The sequence below is a fragment of the Diplotaxodon limnothrissa genome, linkage group LG16 (assembly GCF_057381915.1).
Source record: "Diplotaxodon limnothrissa isolate DT_005_m linkage group LG16, D_limnothrissa_male_GT1.1, whole genome shotgun sequence".
Lineage (NCBI taxonomy): Eukaryota > Metazoa > Chordata > Actinopteri > Cichliformes > Cichlidae > Diplotaxodon > Diplotaxodon limnothrissa.
The window spans coordinates 11,325,310-11,348,048 of record NC_140611.1 but is presented as its reverse complement, the minus strand read 5'-3'; the positions used below and the strand labels follow the sequence as shown (position 1 = coordinate 11,348,048).

General features: G+C 43.1%; 1 protein-coding gene across 2 annotated transcripts; it reads right to left on the bottom strand.

Annotated features, from left to right (window-relative positions):
- Positions 1-1,281: 1,281 nt before the first annotated feature.
- Positions 1,282-3,460, bottom strand: LOC146615798 (trace amine-associated receptor 13c-like). 2 transcript variants are annotated; one of them, XM_085373807.1, is made up of 3 exons: positions 3,448-3,460; positions 2,221-2,374; positions 1,282-2,098 (listed from the first exon to the last, which is right to left on the bottom strand). In XM_085373807.1, exons 2-3 carry the CDS (start codon positions 2,286-2,288, stop codon positions 1,282-1,284), a joined length of 885 nt encoding a protein of 294 aa, XP_085229933.1. In that variant the 5' UTR covers positions 2,289-2,374; positions 3,448-3,460. The 2 variants fall into 2 exon arrangements, with proteins under 2 accessions (XP_085229933.1, XP_085229932.1); XM_085373806.1 differs by lacking the exon at positions 3,448-3,460 and having other exon boundaries at positions 2,221-2,393.
- Positions 3,461-22,739: the final 19,279 nt, after the last annotated feature.

Genomic DNA, 22,739 nt, shown 5'->3' with positions numbered 1-22,739 from the left:
GGCCACATAAACCAAACCATAATTGGGTCAGAAATGGCATGGCATCACATAAACAGGGCCATCATTGCCAGACGTGGCCCATATCTGGATGACATACCACTTACCATGCCAGAAGTCAGCCAGCAGTGCTGGTTTGAGACCAGATCTGGGCCAGACCTGTCTGCTATGTGGGACAGTGTGTATCCATACATATGCAATAATACTAAGTGCAATAATCCTTTCTGTCATCGTTGTATTTTTACTCAGTTGTATATAGTATTTGTATTTGTATTCTATTTTTATCTTATTGTATATTTATTTTATTTTATTCTACTGTATATAGTATTTTATTTTATTCTATTCTGTACAGTTGTGTACTGTATTTATTCTTATTGTATTCTAATTTTTGCCTCATAACTTTTGCACTGTCCACTTCCTGCTGTGACAAAACAAATTTCCCACGTGTGGGACTAATAAAGGTTATCTTATCTTATCTTATACAATGGAATTTATATTGTTAGTAATTTTTTTAGGCTTTTAAGGCTTTTATTCTGCAAAAATAATTAAAAGAATAAACAAAATTATTTTGTAAAAAATGTAAATACTTATAGGCCGAGAAACCAATGATGAGCCTGTGAAAGGGGGAACGTGATGCGGCGAGGGAGCAATGTATCTCTAAAATTAGAAATATCCTGTCTCAGAGTGATGCTTAAAAACTAGTTCATGCATTTATTACTGATAGGCTGGAATACTGTAATTCTGTGATAGGGTGGCTGTAGCTCAGGTGGCAGAGCAGGTCAGCCACTAATCAGAAGATCGGTGGTTCGATCCCAGGCTGCATCCTGGCTGCATGCCAAATATCCTTGGGCAAGATACTAACCCCATGTTTGCCTACTGGTGGTGGTCAGAGGGCCCGGTGGCGCCTGTGTCTGGCAGCCTCGCCTGTCAGTGCGCCCCAGGGCAGCTGTGGCTACAATGTAGCTTGCTATCGCCAGTGTGTCAATGTGTGTGTGAATGGGTGAATGACTGAATGTAGTGTAAAGCGCTTTGGGGTCCTATGGACTAGAAAAGCGCTATACAAATGCAGGCCATTTACCAATTCATTATTGTCAGGATGTCCTAAAAAAAAAAAATCCCTGAAAGTCAATCCAAAATGCTGCAGCAAGAGTACTGACAGGGACTAGAAAGAGAGAGTATATTTCTCCCATACTGACTTCTCTTCATCTTCTCCCTGTTAAATCCAGAACCGAATTTAAACTTAGTTTTGATTATGGTAATCTTTTTAGAACAGATTTCTTCCTTCTACAGTATGCTGACTTCACAGGAGCCAGGCTGCAGTATCTGTAGAGTCATAATTAGTTTCACAGCTTTTCTAAACCAGGGGTAGAACATAGCATAAATCAAAGGGTTTAGACAGGAGTTTAAAAGAAAGAAATAGAATACAATAGATGCAGAGGCACTATTGAGAAACTCGTCTCCAAAAAGCGAAACAATGTAATAAGGGCAGAAACATATTAGAAACACAAGAACAAGAACACCCAGAGTCCTGGCTGCTTTTAACTCTGATTTCTTTGCTGTTAGAGTCACTGAGAGCTGCAGTGTGACAGCTGTAACATGAGAGCGCATGGCACGGGCCTGAGACACAGCCACCACAAACACTCTCATATACAGAAATACAATCACAGTAACTGGAATTATAAAGGATAAAACAAGGTCAACAAATCCTGCAATGAATTCAACAAAAATTATACATTCTCCAAAGCAAGAATTATGCTTTCCTGGTTGACTTAGATCATCTCTTACAATCATATAGCAGTAGAAAACCGAGCAGAGCCAACACAGACAAACACAGAGTTTCACTCTTCTCTCTGTGATTCTGGTGGGGTAATGCAGAGGGTCACAAATAGCCACATAGCGGTCGACTGATATCAGCACCATATCGCCCACTGAGGCAGAGGTAACAACGAAGGATATATAATTATACAGAGAACATGTGAGCTGACCAAGAAACCAACACACTGTATTTCGCAGGATTTCTCCAGGCATAAACAGAAGGCCAATGAGAAAGTCAGCAGCAGCCAGAGAGAGGAGTAGGATGTTAGTGGGTGTGTGGAGCTGCCTAGAAAGACAGGAAAATATAGTTTTAAAAAATCAACAGAAAGAAACTATTCAAACAGGTATTACAAATCAGGTATAGACTTGTAAAGCCACAGCAGCAGGTAAAAAAAAGTGAAACTCTGCCTGAAGTGGGAGACTGCGATGATGACAAGCAGGTTGAGAGTCACAGTCAGCAGAGACATTGATGGCATCAGAATGTGAAAGAGCAAAACTTGTGATAGAGGAGTTGTAGGCTTCTTGCAGGAGGTGTTGAAGAGTTGTGGAAAGCAGAGCTCTGCTCTGCTCTGGGTATCCATCTTCACAGAGCTGCAGAGAGCTGCAGCATTGTGACCAGAATTAGTAATATCCCCACACCTTCTTTAAACTCCTCCCCTTATCATTCTCTCAGTGTCTGTTGGATACTGATGCCCCTCTTCCCTTCCCTTGGGCCAATATATTAATTAATTTTTGATCATAACCATATCTATCTCACTCTCTGTCTGTACTCATCCCTCTTTCTTCGAGTTTTTGCATGTGATCTCATCAGGATGTCATTCAAGAGCTCCCCATCATATTGGACGAGATAAATGGTAGTTTACATAGAAATTGCCACTATTTATTTTTCCCCTCACAATCATCATAGACAGAAAGCAAGTCTTTTTTTTAATCACTTTCTTGTTGTTTCAGATATAAGTACCCGAGAAAAAAACAATAGGCATTGCATAAATAGTATAACAGTATAACAATTATGTTATTTAAAGTCGCTAGTATCTGTTTCAAACGGTATTTGACCATTTAAAAGTTTTATATTTATCCTTTCATAGTTTTTTCTTTCTCATCTTGTTCATCCACCTCTTCCATTTCTACTCTTGCCTGCTCATATCCATCTCATCCTTTCCCCCCTCAACTTAATCATCACTCCTGAACTGTAATTAGTGTTTTAACAAAAGAAATCCTCCAGGTTCAAACTTAATTTAATCTCTTTATTGTCGCAATTAAGTTATCATCATGCATTCCCCCATCCCTGGACAGATGACAAGAAATGGCTATGCAACAACATAACATTACAAGCTAGCTTGATGTTGTAAGTTTTAACATCCTAAAACTTTTTAAGTAATTTCCCTCTGATCAACAGTTTAATTACATTTTTACATCATGAAAGTTTATTTGTGGAATGCGAATCTACACATGTTAGATCCACTGCAAAAAAAGTTTCAGTAACAGCCATAAATGGCAGCAAACAGGGGATAACAGCAGTGTCCCAAGAAAGGAATTTCTATTTAACTTTTAGTATATATATATCATGTGTTATAGAACTAGTCAAGGATTTCTTTGTTTTAACATTTTTAAACATTATTTATCCAGAGGCACATCCTTTGATCCCATCAACATCAGAGGGGAAGATAATTCATAGCTCTGCAATGACTTGTTTTGTGCAGAGAGGAACCTCCTTGTCAACTCAGTTTACTGAAAGAAAAAAAGAAGTCAAGGCACATATTTAACAGCTTTTGGAGAGTAAAGTGATTAGAGAAAATTGCTATCCCTTTGCATCCTTAGTAGTATTAGTACTAGTTTTAGCTTATGCCAATGTTTCACAACCCTTCATTTTGAAGGTTGATGTTCATTACTGTTGTTTGGGTGCCCCGCTTTCACAGCAGTATTCAGATGATAGGGTGCGTTCTATAGCTTATGCTAGCTGACGATTAAAGCCCACTGAATGCAAAATGTCAAATTACAGCTCCAGGAAACTTGAGTTCCTAACTTTACAATGGGCGAAAAGTTCAGAGGATATATGCTGGTTCATAAATGTGGTCTTCACAAAGTTAACGATCCCTAGAGCTTTCAGACCACAGCAAACCTTGGAGCTTTTAAGCAATGCTGAGCTGCTCAAATATCCTCCTTTAACCTTTCAATTAAATATCATCCAGGTTGGGTCAGTGGTAATATGAATCCTCTCTCCTGCTATTGTCAGTCATCTGCCTCAATGGCACATATTGAGAGCTTGCTTTCTGGTACCCTTCTTCCAGATGCCTTAATTTGCAGCCAGATGGTGGTGCGCCAATACAGCAATTAGTACTCTCTCAGAGCCTTAGGGATAAGGTCTTATTTCACAATGAGTATGGTTACCAGGTGATTGACAGGACACCAATGTAAAAAACATTTTGAGAGGTGAAACTTGAGTCTTAGTAACGCCCCTTTTAAGCAGGGTTGGGTTCTTCTTTTCTCTTTACTAGCACAGGTAGAAGAAAGTAGGGGTATTTTGTTTGAACTTGGAGCTGTGTGGGGATCCTTGGTGCAGAGCAGTGGTATGTTTGAAATTTTTGACATGTAGGAGAAGGCTTTATGGTTCACTCCCGTTAGATCGTCATAGTGGCCCCTCCCAACTCTTCTCATGATACCTGTTAGTAGGGCTGGGCCATATTATACCATTCACGGTAATACCGGTATAATGTTAGGCAACGATAGGAAAATTAAATATCGCGATAGAATATGAGTACAACGCGCATGCGCAGTGCCTTTGTTTTCATACACACATGGCCGATTGTTGAGTGAAACAGATGAACCAGAATTGGTTTGTAAAAATGGTGCAACTTCAGTGATGTGGAACTGGTTTGGTGTTTGTCCATCAGATACACGACAAAGCACATTTTTTTGCAGAACATGCAAGCGGCCGTCGTTATTGTTGTACAGTGGGGCAAAAAAGTATTTAGTCAGCCACCGATTGTGCAAGTTCCCCCACTTAAAATGATGACAGAGGTCAGTAATTTGCACCAGAGGTACACTTCAACTGTGAGAGACAGAATGTGAAAAAAAAATCCATGAATTCACATGGTAGGATTTGTAAAGAATTTATTCGTAAATCAGGGTGGAAAATAAGTATTTGGTCACCTCAAACAAGGAAAATCTCTGGCTCTCACAGACCTGTAATGTCTTCTGTAAGAAGCTTTTCTGTCCCCCACTCGTTACCTGTATGAATGGCACCTGTTTGAACTCATCATCTGTATAAAAGACACCTGTCCACAGCCTCAAACAGTCAGACTCCAAACTCCGCCATGGCAAGATCTCATCCTGTGGGGTCAGAATGATCATGAGAACGGTGAGCAAAGATCCCAGAACCACACGGGGGGACCTGAATGACCTGCAGAGAGCTGGGACCAAAGTAACAAAGGTCACCATCAGTAACACACTACAACGGCAGGGAATCAAATCCCGCAGTGCCAGACGTGTTCCGCTGCTGAAGCCAGTGCATGTCCAGGCCCGTCTGAAGTTTGCCAGAGAGCACATGGATGATACAGCAGAGGATTGGGAGAATGTCATGTGGTCAGATGAAACCAAAGTAGAACTTTTTGGTATAAACTCAACTCGTCGTGTTTGGAGGAAGAAGAATACTGAGTTGCATCCCAAGAACACCATACCTACTGTGAAGCATGGGGGTGGAAACATCATGCTATGGGGCTGTTTTTCTGCCAAGGGGACAGGACGACTGATCCGTGTTAAGGACAGAATGAATGGGGCCATGTATCGTGAGATTTTGAGCCAAAACCTCCTTCCATCAGTGAGAACTTTGAAGATGAAACGAGGCTGGGTCTTCCAACATGACAATGATCCAAAACACACCGCCCGGGCAACAAAGGAGTGGCTCCGTAAGAAGCATTTGAAAGTCCTGGAGTGGCCTAGCCAGTCTCCAGACCTCAACCCCATAGAAAATCTGTGGCGGGAGTTGAAAGTCTGTGTTGCTCGGCGACAGCCCCAAAACATCACTGCTCTCGAGAAGATCTGCATGGAGGAATGGGCCAAAATACCAGCTACTGTGTGTGCAAACCTGGTAAAGACCTATAGTAAACGTTTGACCTCTGTTATTGCCAACAAAGGTTATGTTACAAAGTATTGAGTTGTATTTTTGTTATTGACCAAATACTTATTTTCCACCCTGATTTACGAATAAATTCTTTACAAATCCTACCATGTGGATTCATGGATTTTTTTTTTCACATTCTGTCTCTCACAGTTGAAGTGTACCTCTGGTGCAACTTACTGACCTCTGTCATTATTTTAGGTGGGGGAACTTGCACAATCGGTGGCTGACTAAATACTTTTTTGCTCCACTGTATTTGTCGGATTAAGACGCTCTTAAATCTGGCAGTAATCTGGGTCCTAAACTCCGTACGCTTCAGGTCAAACGAACACTACAGCATCACTGAGAGTTAAAAACTGTCTAAATTCTTTCATCTTTAATAAAACGATCAGCATTGCTGCTTTAGCAGGTATGAAGTTTAACTTCCAGGCATCCATGAAAACAAAATTTATTACATTTAACGGAGTTAGAAGTTAGCAGGAAGCTAGCAGAAGTTAGCTCGCTAGTTTCGCTAGTTACCTAAGCATGATATTGCATGTTCTGACTGAGAGATTTCTGATAAAATTCAAACGTACAGCTCTGCTATCACTTCCAACATAAATGACGACAGGAAACTAAACAGCAGTGACGTTTGTAGGGTTACTGAAGTTGGGCTAGCTGATATATAATGATGTGCTACGTAATCGCTAGCGACACAGCTATGTTAGGGAGTGCAGAATTATTAGGCAAATGAGTATTTTGTCCACATCATCCTCTTCATGCATGCTGTCTTACTCCAAGCTGTATAGGCTCGAAAGCCTACTACCAATTAAGCATATTAGGTGATGTGCATCTCTGTAATGAGAAGGGGTGTGGTCTAATGACATCAACACCCTATATCAGGTGTGCATAATTATTAGGCAACTTTATTTCCTTTGGCAAAATGGGTCAAAAGAAGGACTTGACAGGCTCAGAAAAGTCAAAAATAGTGAGATATCTTGCAGAGGGATGCAGCAGTCTCAAAATTGCAACGCTTCTGAAGCGTGATCATCGAACAATCAAGCGTTTCATTCAAAATAGTCAACAGGGTCGCAAGAAGCGTGTGGAAAAACCAAGGCGCAAAGTAACTGCCCATGAACTGAGAAAAGTCAAGCGTGCAGCTGCCAAGATGCCACTTGCCACCAGTTTGGCCATATTTCAGAGCTGCAACATCACTGGAGTGCCCGAAAGCACAAGGTGTGCAATACTCAGAGACATGGCCAAGGTAAGACAGGCTGAAAGACGACCACCACTGAACAAGACACACAAGCTGAAACGTCAATACTGGGCCAAGAAATATCTCAAGACTGATTTTTCTAAGGTTTTATGGACTGATGAAATGAGAGTGAGTCTTGATGGGCCAGATGGATGGGCCCGTGGCTGGATTGGTAAAGGGCAGAGAGCTCCAGTCCGACTCAGACGCCAGCAAGGTGGAGGTGGAGTACTGGTTTGGGCTGGTATCATCAAAGATGAGCTTGTGGGGCCTTTTCGGGTTGAGGATGGAGTCAAGCTCAACTCCCAGTCCTACTGCCAGTTTCTGGAAGACACCTTCTTCAAGCAGTGGTACAGGAAGAAGTCTGCATCCTTCAAGAAAAACATGATTTTCATGCAGGACAATGCTCCAGCACACGCGTCCAAGTACTCCACAGCGTGGCTGGCAAGAAAGGGTATAAAAGAAGAAAAACTAATGACATGGCCTCCTTGTTCACCTGATCTGAACCCCATTGAGAACCTGTGGTCCATCATCAAATGTGAGATTTACAAGGAGGGAAAACAGTACACCTCTCTGAACAGTGTCTGGGAGGCTGTGGTTGCTGCTGCACGCAATGTTGATGGTGAACAGATCAAAACACTGACAGAATCCATGGATGGCAGGCTTTTGAGTGTCCTTGCAAAGAAAGGTGGCTATATTGGTCGCTGATTTGTTTTTGTTTTGTTTTTGAATGTCAGAAATGTATATTTGTGAATGTGGAGATGTTATATTGGTGTCACTGGTAAAAATAAATAATTGAAATGGGCATATATTTGTTTTTTGTTAAGTTGCCTAATAATTATGCACAGTAATAGTCACCTGCACACACAGATATCCCCCTAAAATAGCTAAAACTAAAAACAAACTAAAAACTACTTCCAAAAACATTCAGCTTTGATATTAATGAGTTTTTTTGGGTTCATTGAGAACATGGTTGTTGTTCAATAATAAAATTGTTCCTCAAAAATACAACTTGCCTAATAATTCTGCACTCCCTGTATACTGCAACAACATGGGAATAGAGCAGCTGCCAGAGAATTCAACATTAATGAATCAATGGTACAGAAGTGGAGGAAGCAGAAGAATGAGTTTAATAAAGTTTGATTTATCTGACTGCTTTGTTTCGCTTAATGTGCCTTATAATCCCGTGCACCTTATGGTCCGAAAAATACGCACTGCACACTGCAGTTTAATGTTGCAAAGCACCTCTTTTTTTTTTTTTTTTTTTTTTTTTAAATGACATCAGAAACAGCAGTATGCGACATTACGTGATGGCAGAGCTTCAGTTCATCCTTTGTCATTTTTTTTTTTTTTTTTTTTTTAATAAATAGGACAGGGGGAATGAATGAGAGAGAGAGGGGGAGAGAAAGAAAGAAAACCAAAGGGGAGAAGAGACGGTGAGAAGGGGGGGGAAGAGAGACAAAAAAAAAAAAAAAACTCCTGGGTCACCTGTATGGAGAAAAAAAAAACAAACAAACAAACAAACAGAGGAGACAGCAAACAACAAAGAGCAACATAATAATAGAGAAAACAAAGCACCATCACAATAAACTAGCTAGTCATAGATATCAGTATTTACTAAGTAATAAACAATATTGTGCAGCACGCAAGATAGACAGCGCACAGTGTGCTTTGAGGCAGCAGCCAAGAAAGCTTTAGTCCGCGTCTGTGAATACCCATGTGTGCATACCTGTGTGGATCAGCATGCTTGCATTCCAAAGGTTTCTCCATGTAATGATCTGCTAGGGAGTGTGGGGGGGCCTCAGCCCCGTCCTCCAGGGTGTGAAGCGGGTATGGAGGAGATCAAAACTCCAGACATCCAGAGGCCCCCAGAACACAAAAGACCATGGAAGACCAACAGAGGGGCAGCCGCGCCACTGTTCCAGTAAGAGCTGAGGAGAGTCCCAGACGAGGGCTCACTCAGCAGCCGCGGAGCAGAAGCCAGGGGGGGTTGCAGTGACGCGCCCGTGAGCTCCGCCGGCCCCCAGCTGCGCCTGAGTGACCGAGCCCTAGGCCGAGAGGCCGGGGGCACCCCACCTCCAAAGGGGGCCCGAGCGAGCCCCAGGCCCCAGGCCCCGACAAGCGGCCGCCAAGGAGTGAGCCGGTGTGTACCCGGACGCCCACCCCCAGACACAAAGAACCACCAACACACCGACACCTGAGGGAGTCCGCCACCGGCAGGGGAAGTGGTGGTGGGTGGAGATAGGCCTCCAAACCTTGGAGGGCCTGAGGTGTCCCCAGAGAGGTGGCGTCTGATACCCAACCTGACATATAGACACAGACATACAGGCACACACAGACACAAACATCCATTCCCACCCTCATGCTCTCATATGCACTCACTCCACACTCAACCAACGTGGAGACAGACATAAAGAGACGCTGTACACACAATCACACTCCCCAAGCGTACTCTACAATCCGGGTCTAGGTACCCTTGCCCCTGGAGGGGGGAATTGCACCCAGACCCAGGTGGTGTTACCCTTTTCCCTGCGGTGGGGAGAGGCAGACCACCCCGACTCCGCAGCAGCAGGGAGGCCCCACACCCCAGACCGCAGTCGGACGGCCAACTCCTCCTACTAGCCCTCCCGCTCCAGCAGGCCGCAGAGAATGGGGGTGGGAGAAGACTCCAAACCTCCCTCCACCCGCTCATTGTAGTGTTGATGCATATGTGTTCTAAGGTGCAATTAAAACCCAGGAGGGCATGGAGCTACCTGCCAAGGAGCAGCAGGTAAGCGCATAGTCCCTCCTGCTAACCCTCAATGACTAAGTGTATTTAAAATTGAGAGGTGGGCAACGACGTCAGGGGTGAGGTATACACCCTGATGGTGATTTGGACTCCGTGATTGTGCCCACCCCCAAGATCCTATATGTATGTGTAATGAGAGTGTGAATAATGTGAATGTCTAAGATGTGGGATAAAATTGAGGCAGAGGCAGCCAGAAGGGGACGGGGGGGGGGTAGCCTCCTCTGCACCCTGGTGACATACCCCCACTCCAAGGCCCTGCATGTGTGGGTGGTTGTGGAGGAGCGGGAAGAGGGAGGCAGCTGGAGATGGGGAGGGAAGGAAGGGAGGGGCAGGTAACCCCTCCCTGGGGCCAGCTCCCCCGCTGACCCCAGTAGGCACTCCCACCCTCCGCGACCCGCCAGGGAAGGGGGGCCCAGGCCCATCAGACCGGGGCCCAGTGCAGTAGCGCCCCCCGGCTCCACAGAGCCCTGGACAGTCCACCCAACCCCACCACAGAGAAAACTGCACCCACCCCACCAACCACACATCTTCCAGACTACATAAGACGGTAAACGCCCAGGCTGAGATCTTCCTCCACCTCTCCTGTATCTCCCCCTCCTGCAGAGAGTTCCTGAGAGAAGAAAGCTCCTGCCAGATGTGACCATCCCCCCCACCAGTTGAAGAGCCCCCCAGGCGGCTCGATGCACCGGCGGCACCCTGCTCCAGGGCCGGGCCCCCATGCACCCACCCGCCCACAACCCCGGCAACACACCAACCAGGACCCGAGCCCCCGAGGCCCGGCCCGGGCCCCCGCCCAGAGACGGAGCACCCCCAGAACCCCACGCCCATCCCGGACCCACCCAGGGGCAGCCAGGTTGCCAGGTCAGTAACCCACGTCCGTCAGCACAGACCCTCCCCTAGCCCCGCTGCACGCAGCCGCGAGGAAACAGTCACCTGAGAGCCAACAGAGCCCTCAACCGGACGTGACCGCTACCCCGGGTTGAGCCCCCCAAGGAAGATGCCTCCGGGGAACCCCCCGACGCCCTAAGCCTGTCCCTACCCCCTCACCAATCACAACAGTGAAGGCGGGACCAAACTATGACCCCCCACCCCCACTAGGTGATGGAGCTGATAAAAGGGGCCCAGAGCAATTGATCTGATGTGGTGGCAGAGGCTGTGTCAAGACTAATGTAATCTAATAGATAATTTCTATATTGGTTAGAATTAAGATTATTTTTATTTTTCCAGTTCATGAGGACTGTTTTCTTGGCTATGCATAGGGCAGTGAAGATCATATGGGCTATATTCTTTTCTGAAGTGACATTATCTAAGCTGCCCAACAAACACACTAAGGGGGAGGTTGGAATGTTACATTTCAGACATTTTGATAAGTCTTCACATATCTCGCGCCAAAACTTTTGCACTGGTGGACAGAACCAAAGAGCGTGGATGTAATTGTCTGGTGTATTGCCTTGACAGTGTGAGCAGTTGTTGGAAGATGTAAAGCCCATCTTGAACATCCGATGACCTGTATAGTGCACTCTATGAAGTATTTTGTATTGTATTAATTGCAGACTGGGATTTTTAATTAATTTAAAAGTTTTTAAGCAAATCTGAGACCAGAAGTTTTGGTCTAGGTTGACTGATAAATCTGCTTCCCACTTTGCAGTAGGAAGAGATATTGATTCATCTAATTTAGAAAGTGTTCTGTATATTTTAGATAATAATTTGGGGGATTTAAGAGTAAGAAAATGTGCCGCACTTAGTGGTGTTTGTAATTCAACTTGACTGAGGTTAAATTTCTTTTTTACTATGGATTTAATTTGTTGATATTCTAAAAACCTTGTCTTGTTGATCCCATATTGTTCAACTAGTCTGTCAAATGGAATAAATTCTGTTCCCTCTAATATATGTTCTAAGTATTTAATTCCTTTACAACTCCATTCTGGGAAATTAATCATATTATTGTTTTGTAATATGTCAGGGTTATTCCAGATAGGTGTACGTTTGCATGGGATTAATGAAGACTCCGTTATTTTTAGAAACTCCCACCATGCTGTTAGAGAAAAGCTGATGTTGATACTTTTAAAGCATTCATGTCTTTTGATGTTTGAGCTAATAAATGGTAGGTCTGAAATCTCTAGATCCTTGCATAGTGCCTGTTCAACATCTAGCCAGGGCTCAACTAAGAAGGTATGTTTTAACCATTCTGAGATGAACTGAAGCCTATTGGCTAAGAAGTATTGGTGAAAATTAGGCAGATCTAATCCTCCTCTATCCTTGGTTCTTTGTAGCGTTTTTAAGCTAATACGCGGGGGTTTATCTTTCCAAAGGAATTTGGAAATATATGAATCCAGAGATCTGAACCAATCTTGTGATGGTTTGTTAGGGATCATCAAAAATAAGTAATTTATTTTTGGCAAGATCATCATTTTTATAGTGGCGACCCTTCCCATGAGTGATATGGGTAAAGATTTCCATCTAGTCAGATCGCCTTCTACTTTCTTTAGAAGTGGGATGTGGTTTAGTTTAGTTAAGTCTGAAAGCTTAGGAGAGATATTAATACCTAAATATTTAATGTTTCCGGATTGCAGTGGGGCAGAGGAAGAATTATGGAAGGAGCAGTTAATGGGGAGAACTGTAGATTTTGGCCAGTTAATTGAATAATCTGAAACTCTTGAAAACCAGTTTATTAAAGTAATTACCTCAGAGAGGTTGGTTTGTGTGTTTTGCAGAAAAAGCAACACATCATCCGCATAGAGACTGATTTTATGTTCTATGTTCTTACATTTTATGCCCTTAATTGTTGTAGCCTGTCTAAATGCTGCTGCTAGAGGTTCGATAAAAATTGCAAAAAGTGAGGGGGAGAGTGGGCATCCCTGTCTGGTGCCCCTCAGGAGACAGAAGCTGGAGGATGTCTGGTCATTTGTTCTGATACGAGCCGTTGGGGAATTGTATAATATTCTTATCCAGTTTATGAAAGAGTTTCCAAAACCAAATTTGTGTAAAGTTGCGAATAAAAATTTCCAATTAACTCTGTCAAATGCTTTTTCTGCATCTAGAGATAATATTATGGCTTCGATGTTTTTATCGTATGAGTAGTCTATTAAATTAAGTAATCTACGAGTGTTTGTTGAGGAGTGCCGACCTTTTATGAAACCAGTTTGGTCAGGATGAATTAAGAGGGGGGTCATTTTCTCTAATCTCTTTGAGAGAGCTTTGCAGATTATTTTAAGGTCTACATTTAAAAGAGAAATTGGACGATAGCTTGAGGGAAATAAAGGGTCTTTGCCTGGTTTTAGCAGGAGACTAATGTTGGCAGAATTCATATTTGGTGGTAGTCTGCCCTTTTCCTCGATTTCCTGCAACATGCTGTGGAATACTGGTGCCAAAATTGTCCAGAATTCTTTGTAGAATTCTGCAGGGAAGCCGTCTGGACCTGGAGCCTTATTATTGGGCATACTTATCAGGGCTTCCTGGAGTTCACTTGGCGTCAGTGGCGAATCCAATTCCATTGCTTGACTGTCTAGTAATTTTGGAAGAGTTACGTTGTCAAGAAACAGATCAATTTCATTTTTAGATGGGTTTATTTGTGGTGAGTATAAAGTTTCATAGAAATCCCTAAAAATGTTGTTTATTCTTCCAGGATCATATATTGTGTTCCCCGATAAATCTTTAGCAGCACATATAGTTGTTTTTTCTTTATTTATTTTTAGCTGGTTAGCTAGAAATCGACCTGATTTGTTACTGTGTTCAAAATTCTGCAAGCGAAGTCTTTGTATAAGGAATTGTGTTTTTTTATTAATAGTTTCATTTAATTCTAGTTTTGTTTTGCATATTTTGTTCAATGTTTCCTGATCTTGGTGGGACGCGTAGGCTTCTTCTAGTGATTTGATGTTTTTTTCTAATTCCTGAATATTTTTGTTTTCTTCTTTCTTTTTGTGTGATGAGAAAGAAATTATTTTACCTCTCATCACAGCTTTCCCTGCTTCCCATAGAACAGAAGCAGATATTCCGGGAGTGTCATTAAAGTCTAAATATGAAGTCCATTCCTTTTTAAAGTATTTAATAAAGTCTTCATCTTTAAGTAGTGATATATTAAATCTCCAGTTTTTACTTGGCGTAGTATTATTCTTGTGCATTAGTGTTAGAGATACAGGAGCATGATCGCTGACAGCTATAGGATGAATCTCAGTGTCTGAAATGTCACACAGCAGTGAGCTGCTGACCAAAAAATAATCCAGACGAGAGTAAGAGTGATGAACATGCGAGAAAAAAGTATATTCCTTACTGGTGGGGTGAAGAGAGCGCCATGCATCGCAAAGACCAAAGTCGTTCATATACTGTTTGATTATATTTGTGGACTGCCAATTACGCTGAGTTCCTGTTGTGTTGAGCCTATCCATTTCTTCATTTAGTCCAAGGTTGAGGTCACCGCCAAGAATGAGTGTGCAATCAAGGTGTTCAGAGAGTGCACTAAAAAAACCGTGGAAGAATGAGGGTTCATCAACATTTGGACCATATATACTAACAATACATAGTTTTTTGTTCAATATTGATAGTTTAATAATTAGAAATCTACCCTCTGGATCTATAACTGTATCGAGTACTGTAAAATTAACATTTTTATGTATTAAAATTGCTACTCCCCGTTGTCTAGAATTATAACCGGCTGCAAACACGTTAGGAAACTCAGGTGTTTTAAGTTCATTTAAACCTGTGACAGGTTTGTGAGTTTCTTGTAATAAAACAACATCTGCCTGTAGTTTTTTAAGCTGGTTAAATATTTTTAACCTCTTTCCTCTGGTGCCAGCTCCATTTACATTCCATGTGACAAACCTCAGCATGCCCTTAATTGTGCGTGTATGTTTAATGATGTATGCTGGGTGTTTCGTTTAGACAGGTGGAGAGAATATGGAAACATCCCTTGTTTGTAAATAGAAAGAGAAAAAGAAGTGTGGTGAGAGACTCCATAAGTCTGACTATGTGTGTGAATATTCACTAATATGAACAAGCGTGGCTTGCTTATGTGTCCTGCAAGTCTGTGCGTGCTGTGAGGCTGTTGTGAATGTGCTGCCGTTGAGCTGATGTGTTTGCGTGATCGTGTTGTGAAAATATGTAGAAATAGAGGGTGTTGTTTGTAGGTGAGTGGGGAAGTAGGTGACCACAGCAGTGAAAGACAAGAGAAAGAAAGAAACCACATGAACTGTGAGCGACAACAAAAAAAAAAGAGACGAAACGGAAACATTCCAATTAAAGCAATGACGGAGGGTGACGGTGTTATATCTGCTATGACATCCTACTGATATTACTAGCTTAAACACATTTTAAAGGAGAAAGTGTGAATGAATAAGAAAAGAGTGTAGCGGGTTCTTATCTGGAGTGCAGTCAGTATAACCACGGTGTGGTGCCGGGGTCGCGGTACAGCTGTCCGTCCACGTAGAGCCGGTCCACAGCGGTGACAGCACGGGAGCCTTTCTGGATAAAGCTACGTCGAACTGGGAACAGGACCTTGCGTCGTTCCAGGATCTCTTTGGGGAACTGGTCGTTCACGCTGAAGTCCGTTCCTTTCAGCTCTCTGCCGCGACTCTTCACCTGTTCCTTTTGTTTGAATTGGCTGAATTTGGCCACAATAGGCCGTGGTCTCCCGGTCCGCGACCGCGCGCCCCCCAAGCGATGTACTCTATCGAAGTCGATGTTCTTTACGGTGTCCTCCGGCAGCTTCAGGTGGATTTTAATGAAGCTTTTCACCGTTGCCTCTGCGTCCTCTCCGGCAGTTTCTGGAATACCAGAAAACACAAGATTATCTCTCATGCTACGGGCTTGTAAATCGATAACGGACTCTTTTATTTTTTTATTTTCAATGTTTAGCTGGGTCACGTTATCGGTGAGAGATTTAACCGACTCCCGTAGCGTGGCATTTTCAGCGGCAAGCGTTTCCACCTGCCGCTGGCTGAATTCCAGGGATTCTCTCAGAGATTTAAATTCCCGGTGTAAGATCTCCACCAGGGACAGCCTCGCATCGAAACTGGACAATCGCTTGTCGATGGACTCCAGGATTTCTGCGATGTCTTTGCCGGCAGGCGATGTTGTACCGGGGGAGTCTGCCTGGCGACTTCTCTTCGATGACGGCGTCTCGATTTTGGCCGGGGAAGATGCACTCTGGGCCTTATGCATTACTAAATCTTGAAAACAGCGGTCGATGTAATCTTGGAGAGCGTCTAAACTCTCCCCGTTGTCCTCCAGGGTGTTAGAGATGATAAAATAGATGTTGTTAGTTATATGACAATTGATTAGTATATTTGGTAATACTGAAGCTTGGAAAACCTTTGTTAAACTCTATGCTACCATTTGCTTTTTCTCCGCCAAAATCTCCGGCGTCTGACGTCACCTACAACATCACTTCCGTCACTTACCTCTCACTTCCGTCACCTCTTTTTAACTTCAGTGGATATTATACATGGTTATGCTCAGGATATGTCAGCCCATTTCTACTGGAAATGCCTTTTGGTTAAACTTTCAGCAAGGAATTTGCATTTGCACTGTTACATTTTTATAAAGCTTTAATGTACATGAAAACCAGCTTCTTGTTTAAGTGAAAATAAATGGAAGGTTGTCTTTTTGCGCTAGTAATGTTGTGGAGTTGTATTTTGTCTCGCATCAATTATATCGTCAGTTATATCGTTATCGCAAATTTTCAAATGTATATCGTGACAAATATTTTTGGCCATATCGCCCTGCTCTACCTTTTAGGGTGGGACCCTATTATGGAGACAGCCTACAAAAAGAGTAGAGTAAACTGGGAGAGATAATCACTCCGAAGTAACTTGTTCATTTAATATATTTATGCTTTGCTTCAGTTAACAGATCGCCAGGCTGTTTCTTTGTCAGTGTGGATTCCAGGCTGCTGGTCTGAGGTCCTTACATGCGTGTGGCTACCATAATTTGTGGGTTTTATTGAAATAGCTTAGAGCTGAAGACTTTTGTATGTTTTTGTACAGTGGGGCAAAAAAGTATTAAGTCAGCCACAGATTGTGCAAGTTCCCCCACTTAAAATGATGACAGAGGTCAGCAATTTGCACCAGAGGTACACTTCAACTGTGAGAGACAGAATGTGAAAAAAAATCCATGAATTCACATGGTAGGATTTGTAAAGAATTTATTCGTAAATTAGGGTGGAAAATAAGTATTTGGTCACCTCAAACAAGGAAAATCTCTGGCTCTCACAGACCTGTAATATCTTCTGTAAGAAGCTTTTCTGTCCCCCACTCGTTACCTGTATGAATGGCACCTGTTTGAACTCATCATCTGTATAAAAGACACCTGTCCACAGCCTCAAACAGTCAGACTCCAAACTCCGCCATGGCCAAGACCAAAGAGCTTTCGAAGGACACCAGGAAAAGTATTGTAGACCTGCACCAGACTGGGAAGAGTGAATCTACAATAGGCAAGCAGCTTGGTGTGAAAAAATCAACTGTGGGAGCAATCATCAGAAAATGGAAGACATACAAGACCACTGATAATCTCCCTCGATCTGGGGCTCCACGCAAGATCTCATCCCGTGGGGTCAAAATGATCATGAGAACGGTGAGCAAAGATCCCAGAACCACACGGGGGGACCTGGTGAATGACCTGCAGAGAGCTGGGACCAAAGTAACAAAGGTCACCATCAGTAACACACTACAACGGCAGGGAATCAAATCCCGCAGTGCCAGACGTGTACCGCTGCTGAAGCCAGTGCATGTCCAGGCCCGTCTGAAGTTTGCCAGAGAGCACATGGATGATACAGCAGAGGATTGGGAGAATGTCATGTGGTCAAATGAAACCAAAGTAGAACTTTTTGGTATAAACTCAACTCGTCGTGTTTGGAGGAAGAAGAATACTGAGTTGCATCCCAAGAACACCATACCTACTGTGAAGCATGGGGGTGGAAACATCATGCTATGGGGCTGTTTTTCTGCCAAGGGGACAGGACGACTGATCCTTGTTAAGGACAGAATGAATGGGGCCATGTATCGTGAGATTTTGAGCCAAAACCTCCTTCCATCAGTGAGAACTTTGAAGATGAAACGAGGCTGGGTCTTCCAACATGACAATGATCCAAAACACACCGCCCGGGCAACAAAGGAGTGGCTCCGTAAGAAGCATTTGAAAGTCCTGGAGTGGCCTAGCCAGTCTCCAGACCTCAACCCCATAGAAAATCTGTGGCGGGAGTTGAAAGTCTGTGTTGCTCGGCGACAGCCCCAAAACATCACTGCTCTCGAGAAGATCTGCATGGAGGAATGGGCCAAAATACCAGCTACTGTGTGTGCAAACCTGGTAAAGACCTATAGTAAACGTTTGACCTCTGTTATTGCCAACAAAGGTTATGTTACAAAGTATTGAGTTGTATTTTTGTTATTGACCAAATACTTATTTTCCACCCTGATTTACGAATAAATTCTTTACAAATCCTACCATGTGGATTCATGGATTTTTTTTCACATTCTGTCTCTCACAGTTGAAGTGTACCTCTGGTGCAAATTACTGACCTCTGTCATCATTTTAGGTGGGGGAACTTGCACAATCGGTGGCTGACTAAATACTTTTTTGCCCCACTATAAATTAACACATTGCATGTTTAAAAACAGTGGAGAGCACAGAGATCAGTGGTTAATTGTTATTAATTAATTGTGTTCAGGGTAGTTTAATAGTCCATGCTGGTTTGGGTGCTTGGAGTATGTTTTTTCTTTGGATTCCAGTGGGGTGTCCAAATTCATAGGCTGCATCCTCCTGAGGACTCAGCGTTCAGTCTACGTGGCCCAGGTCCACTCGCCAACTGGTCAGGGAATGCACATTACCAAAAGTTGCCACGAGGTTTTAAGCTGCCCTTTAACCTTTGTGACAGAGGCGATACGAAGCACTGCTTCATAACAACAATTGCCCTAAAACACTGATGATCTGTCAAATAGAATTTAAATGGCTTCTGGGGCATAATAATTATATATAGAGAACAACTGTCTAGTCTGAGAAAGGGGGAAAAACACTTTCAACTTTTGGAGCAAAGTCAGAAAACTTTTACAAAGCATGTCTTGATGCATGCTCAATCATCCAGGTATGTAAATCTCCAAAAGTTGATTCTGAAGCTACCCTGGAGCTCTCTTTTCCAGCCGATCCAGGAGAGTAGGACAGCTGCCTAAAACCTGTAGTGATCCCGTATGTGTCAGGAGTATCAAAACAGTTGAGACGCATTTTTTCTAAACACGGTGTCTCTGTGGTTTTTAAACCCCAAAACACGCTGCGCCAAAAATTAATCCACCCCAAGGATTGGGTCCCCGACACAGAGTAACATAGTGTACGCTGTTAAGTGCGAGGAGGATTGCCAGGACTATACGGTGGGGAAACCAAACAACCTCCTGCGAAGCAGATGGCACAGCACAGAAGAGCAATAAAGGTTAAAACAATATCAGTGGTTCCTGCAATGTAGTCTACGAGAATTTTACACTCTCCATAGCAGGAATTATGTTGCCCTGGTTGAACCAGTTCATCCTTTATGAGCAAAATGTTGTAGATAACAGAGCAGAGCCAACACAGACAGACACAGAGTTTCACTCTTTCACGAGTTATTCTGGTGGGGTAATGCAGAGGGTCACAAATAGCCGCATACCTGTCGACTGATATCAGCACCATGATGCCCACTGAGGCAGAGGTAATAATGAAGGATACATAAGTAAACACTAAACATGTAAGCTGACCAAGAAACCAACAAACCTTCTTTCGGATGATATTTGCAGGCATCAACAACAGACCAATGAAAAAGTCTGACACAGCCAGAGAGAGGAGGAGGAAGTTAGTGGGTGTGTGGAGCTGTCTGAAAGAAGAGAGAGAAATCATCTGAAACATCTGAAAATAATTCAGTTATAGGTGTAGAATGTTCAAGTGTAGACAGAAGATAAGTTGTAGCAGACTGAATGTAAAGATTATTGGTAGGAGAAGGAATATGGTATGAAGTACCTCATATAATGAATATCTAAACTCTCTAAGTCTGTCATCTAATATTAACATCTAATATATACAGATCATTATATAAAAATAGTCTAACAGTTCAAATGTAAGTCTAGTGCACATATGAGTAAAATCATGTATTTACTTAAGCTGACTCTGACTTGTAAAGCTACAATAACAGTTACAAAAGTGAAACTCTGCCTGAAGTGGGAGACTGCAATGATGACGAGCAGGTTGAGAATCACAGTCAGCAGAGACATTGAGAACACAACAATATAAGGAAGCAACAATTGAGACAGAGGAGTTGTAGGCTTCTTGCAGGAGATGTTGAAGAGTTGTGGAAAGCAGAGCTCTTCTCCATCCTGAGTATCCATCTCCACAGATCTGCAGAGAGCTCCAGCTCTGGCTGAGTTATGACTACAATTAGTAATATAACTGATCCCCACACCACATCCTCTCAACTCCTCCCCCCTTCTTTCTTTCAGTTTTTGTTGGACATTAATTTCCCCCTTCCCTTTGTCTTGCCCAATAGCTTCACTATTTTCTTCCTGTATTCCTGCCTCTTTCTCTTTTCTACATTCCTTTCGGATATGTTGTACTTGGGATTCTTTTACTGTATCCTAACCTCCCTCTCTCTGCCCATTCTAGGTCAGAAATGGAAGTCTCAGTTATTTAATTGACTCCACTTGTCAATTGGTAGGCCCACAAAACCCCTATACAGGAAGTTGATTTCAGCTCGCTGATTTAAAAAAAAGTCCTAATCCCTGATCCTATGAGTCTTCCCCAGTGGATAATGTAGGATTCTGGCACTGATGTGGTTGAGGGGACTCGCCCAGTACTGACTACCTCTAAATCAGCCAGGTGTTTTTCATGCTAACCCTGATAAGACGTAACCTGAGTAGCCCATCAGTCTCACCTGTTAACCTGTTATTTAACATGGCACTTGTTATTTCTGGTATTATTTTAGTAGCTTGGAAGACGGGGTAACCTGTGAGAGGTATTTGCACTAATAAAAATAATCCTGGATTTCTACCTTTACTGCTTCACTAAAGGTCAAAAAGTGAATGTCCACAATTTAGGCTTGAATTGCAGGAAATTTTATTAATGGAATTCAGCAACACAATAGCATAATAAAATAATGAAAATCACAAAAAATATTGAAATCAATTATACTTTACTAATCTAACTAAGAATCTGTAAGTTTATTTTTATTTTTGGGGAGGAGAGGTTGAAGGAGGGATGAGCACAGCCAGGCCTAGAGAGACACTCAGCTGGGCATTCAAGTTGTTGACTTTAATCATCCGATGTCCACTCACACCTTATCTCTGTCTATCTACCTGACTTACATGATTTAAAACAGGTTTAACCTTTTAAACTTTAAAATCAGTTCTTTACACTTTATTTGTTACTCTTAACATTAAGAGTTCACATTTACATCATATTTAAACATTCACTCACATATAGATAAAAATCACATCAAGATTCATTCAGTTTGTGTAATTCTTTTTTTTTTTATGCTCTTTTGCCATCAGAATTATTGTCTAAAGGTGAAGAAAGATGCCCAACAGAATTACTTTACCAAATGGACCATCCCAGCCTTCCCGTATTGGTCTATTTGATTCACCTTTTATTGTTTATTTTATTTTTTATTTTCACTTGCTAGATACGGGACAGACTTGAATGAGAAAAAGAAAAGGGAGAAAGAAAGAGGGGGAAAAAAAAACAAAACAGCGGTGTCATGCACCGCGGCGCGCGTGCACAAAAGGATCCAAACGCAGACTCAAGCGCTAGCAGAAAATGACACTTTATTATAAAAACCAAAGGTGACCCGGGAAAACCAAAGGAGCAAAACGAGGAACTAAAAAACCCGGGGAAACAATGACGTGAGGGAGCCGGAATCGGGACCGTGGGAGGGATTAGAGGGGGAACGTGGGAGCTCGGCAGGGAAGTCCGTGAGAAGGAAATCCGTAGAGGTAGTGGATGGGCCAGATGATGCATCGGGTGATCCAATTGAGCAGGAGGACAGGCAGGTGGCAGACGCTGAACGCCGGATCGAAACCACAGAGAGGTGATTAACGGACTGGCGTGGAGCATCCGTCAGCGCCGGGTTAAGTAGCTCTTCAGGTAATCACCCCGATGGAGAGAAGGTGTGCCGGTGATGGCCCAGACTGGGGGTGTGGCTACCCGCGCATCACACATTCCACACACAGGACCACGGACCATGACAAGCGGAGTAGAGGGACGGGGATAAAGGGCAAAAAACAAAAACCAACAAAATAAGCAGACATAAAATACATATATCAATCACCTGGATCACCTGTTGAGAAAGAAAAAATAAAACAAGCATTTAACAAGGGATAAACAACATCATGATGATCTATGGGAATATAACAGTAAATACATTATTGTGCAGCACGTAAGATTGACAGCACACAGTGTGCTTTGAGGTAGGAGCCAAAAAGGGTGTAGTTTGTGTGTGTGAGCACCCGTGTGTACACCTGTGAGCATGGACGCGCTTGTTTTTAAAAGGTTCCTACATGTAATGATCTGCTAGAGGGTGTGGGGGGGGGGCCACAGCCCCGTCCTCCAGGGCATGAAGCAGGTATGGAGGAGATCAAAACTCCAGACATCCAGAGGCCCCCAGAACACAAGAGACCAAGGAAGACCAACAGAGGGGCAGCTGCGCCACTATCCCAGAAAGAGCTGAGGAGAGTCCCAGATGAGGGCTCACTCAGCAGCCGCGGAGCATAAGCCAGGGGGGGTTGCAGTGACTAACCCGGGAGCTCCGCCGGCAGCCAGCTGCGCCAGAGTCACTGAGCCCCAGG

Bases quoted from the DNA above. Each gene is read 5' to 3' on its own strand.
- LOC146615798 (XM_085373806.1), bottom strand. From the start codon at position 2,393: ATGGATACCCAGAGCAGAGCAGAGCTCTGCTTTCCACAACTCTTCAAC. The intron at 2,099-2,220 runs GCAGAGTTTCAC...CTGTCTTTCTAG, and splicing joins ATCGCAGTCTCCCACTTCAG to GCAGCTCCACACACCCACTA.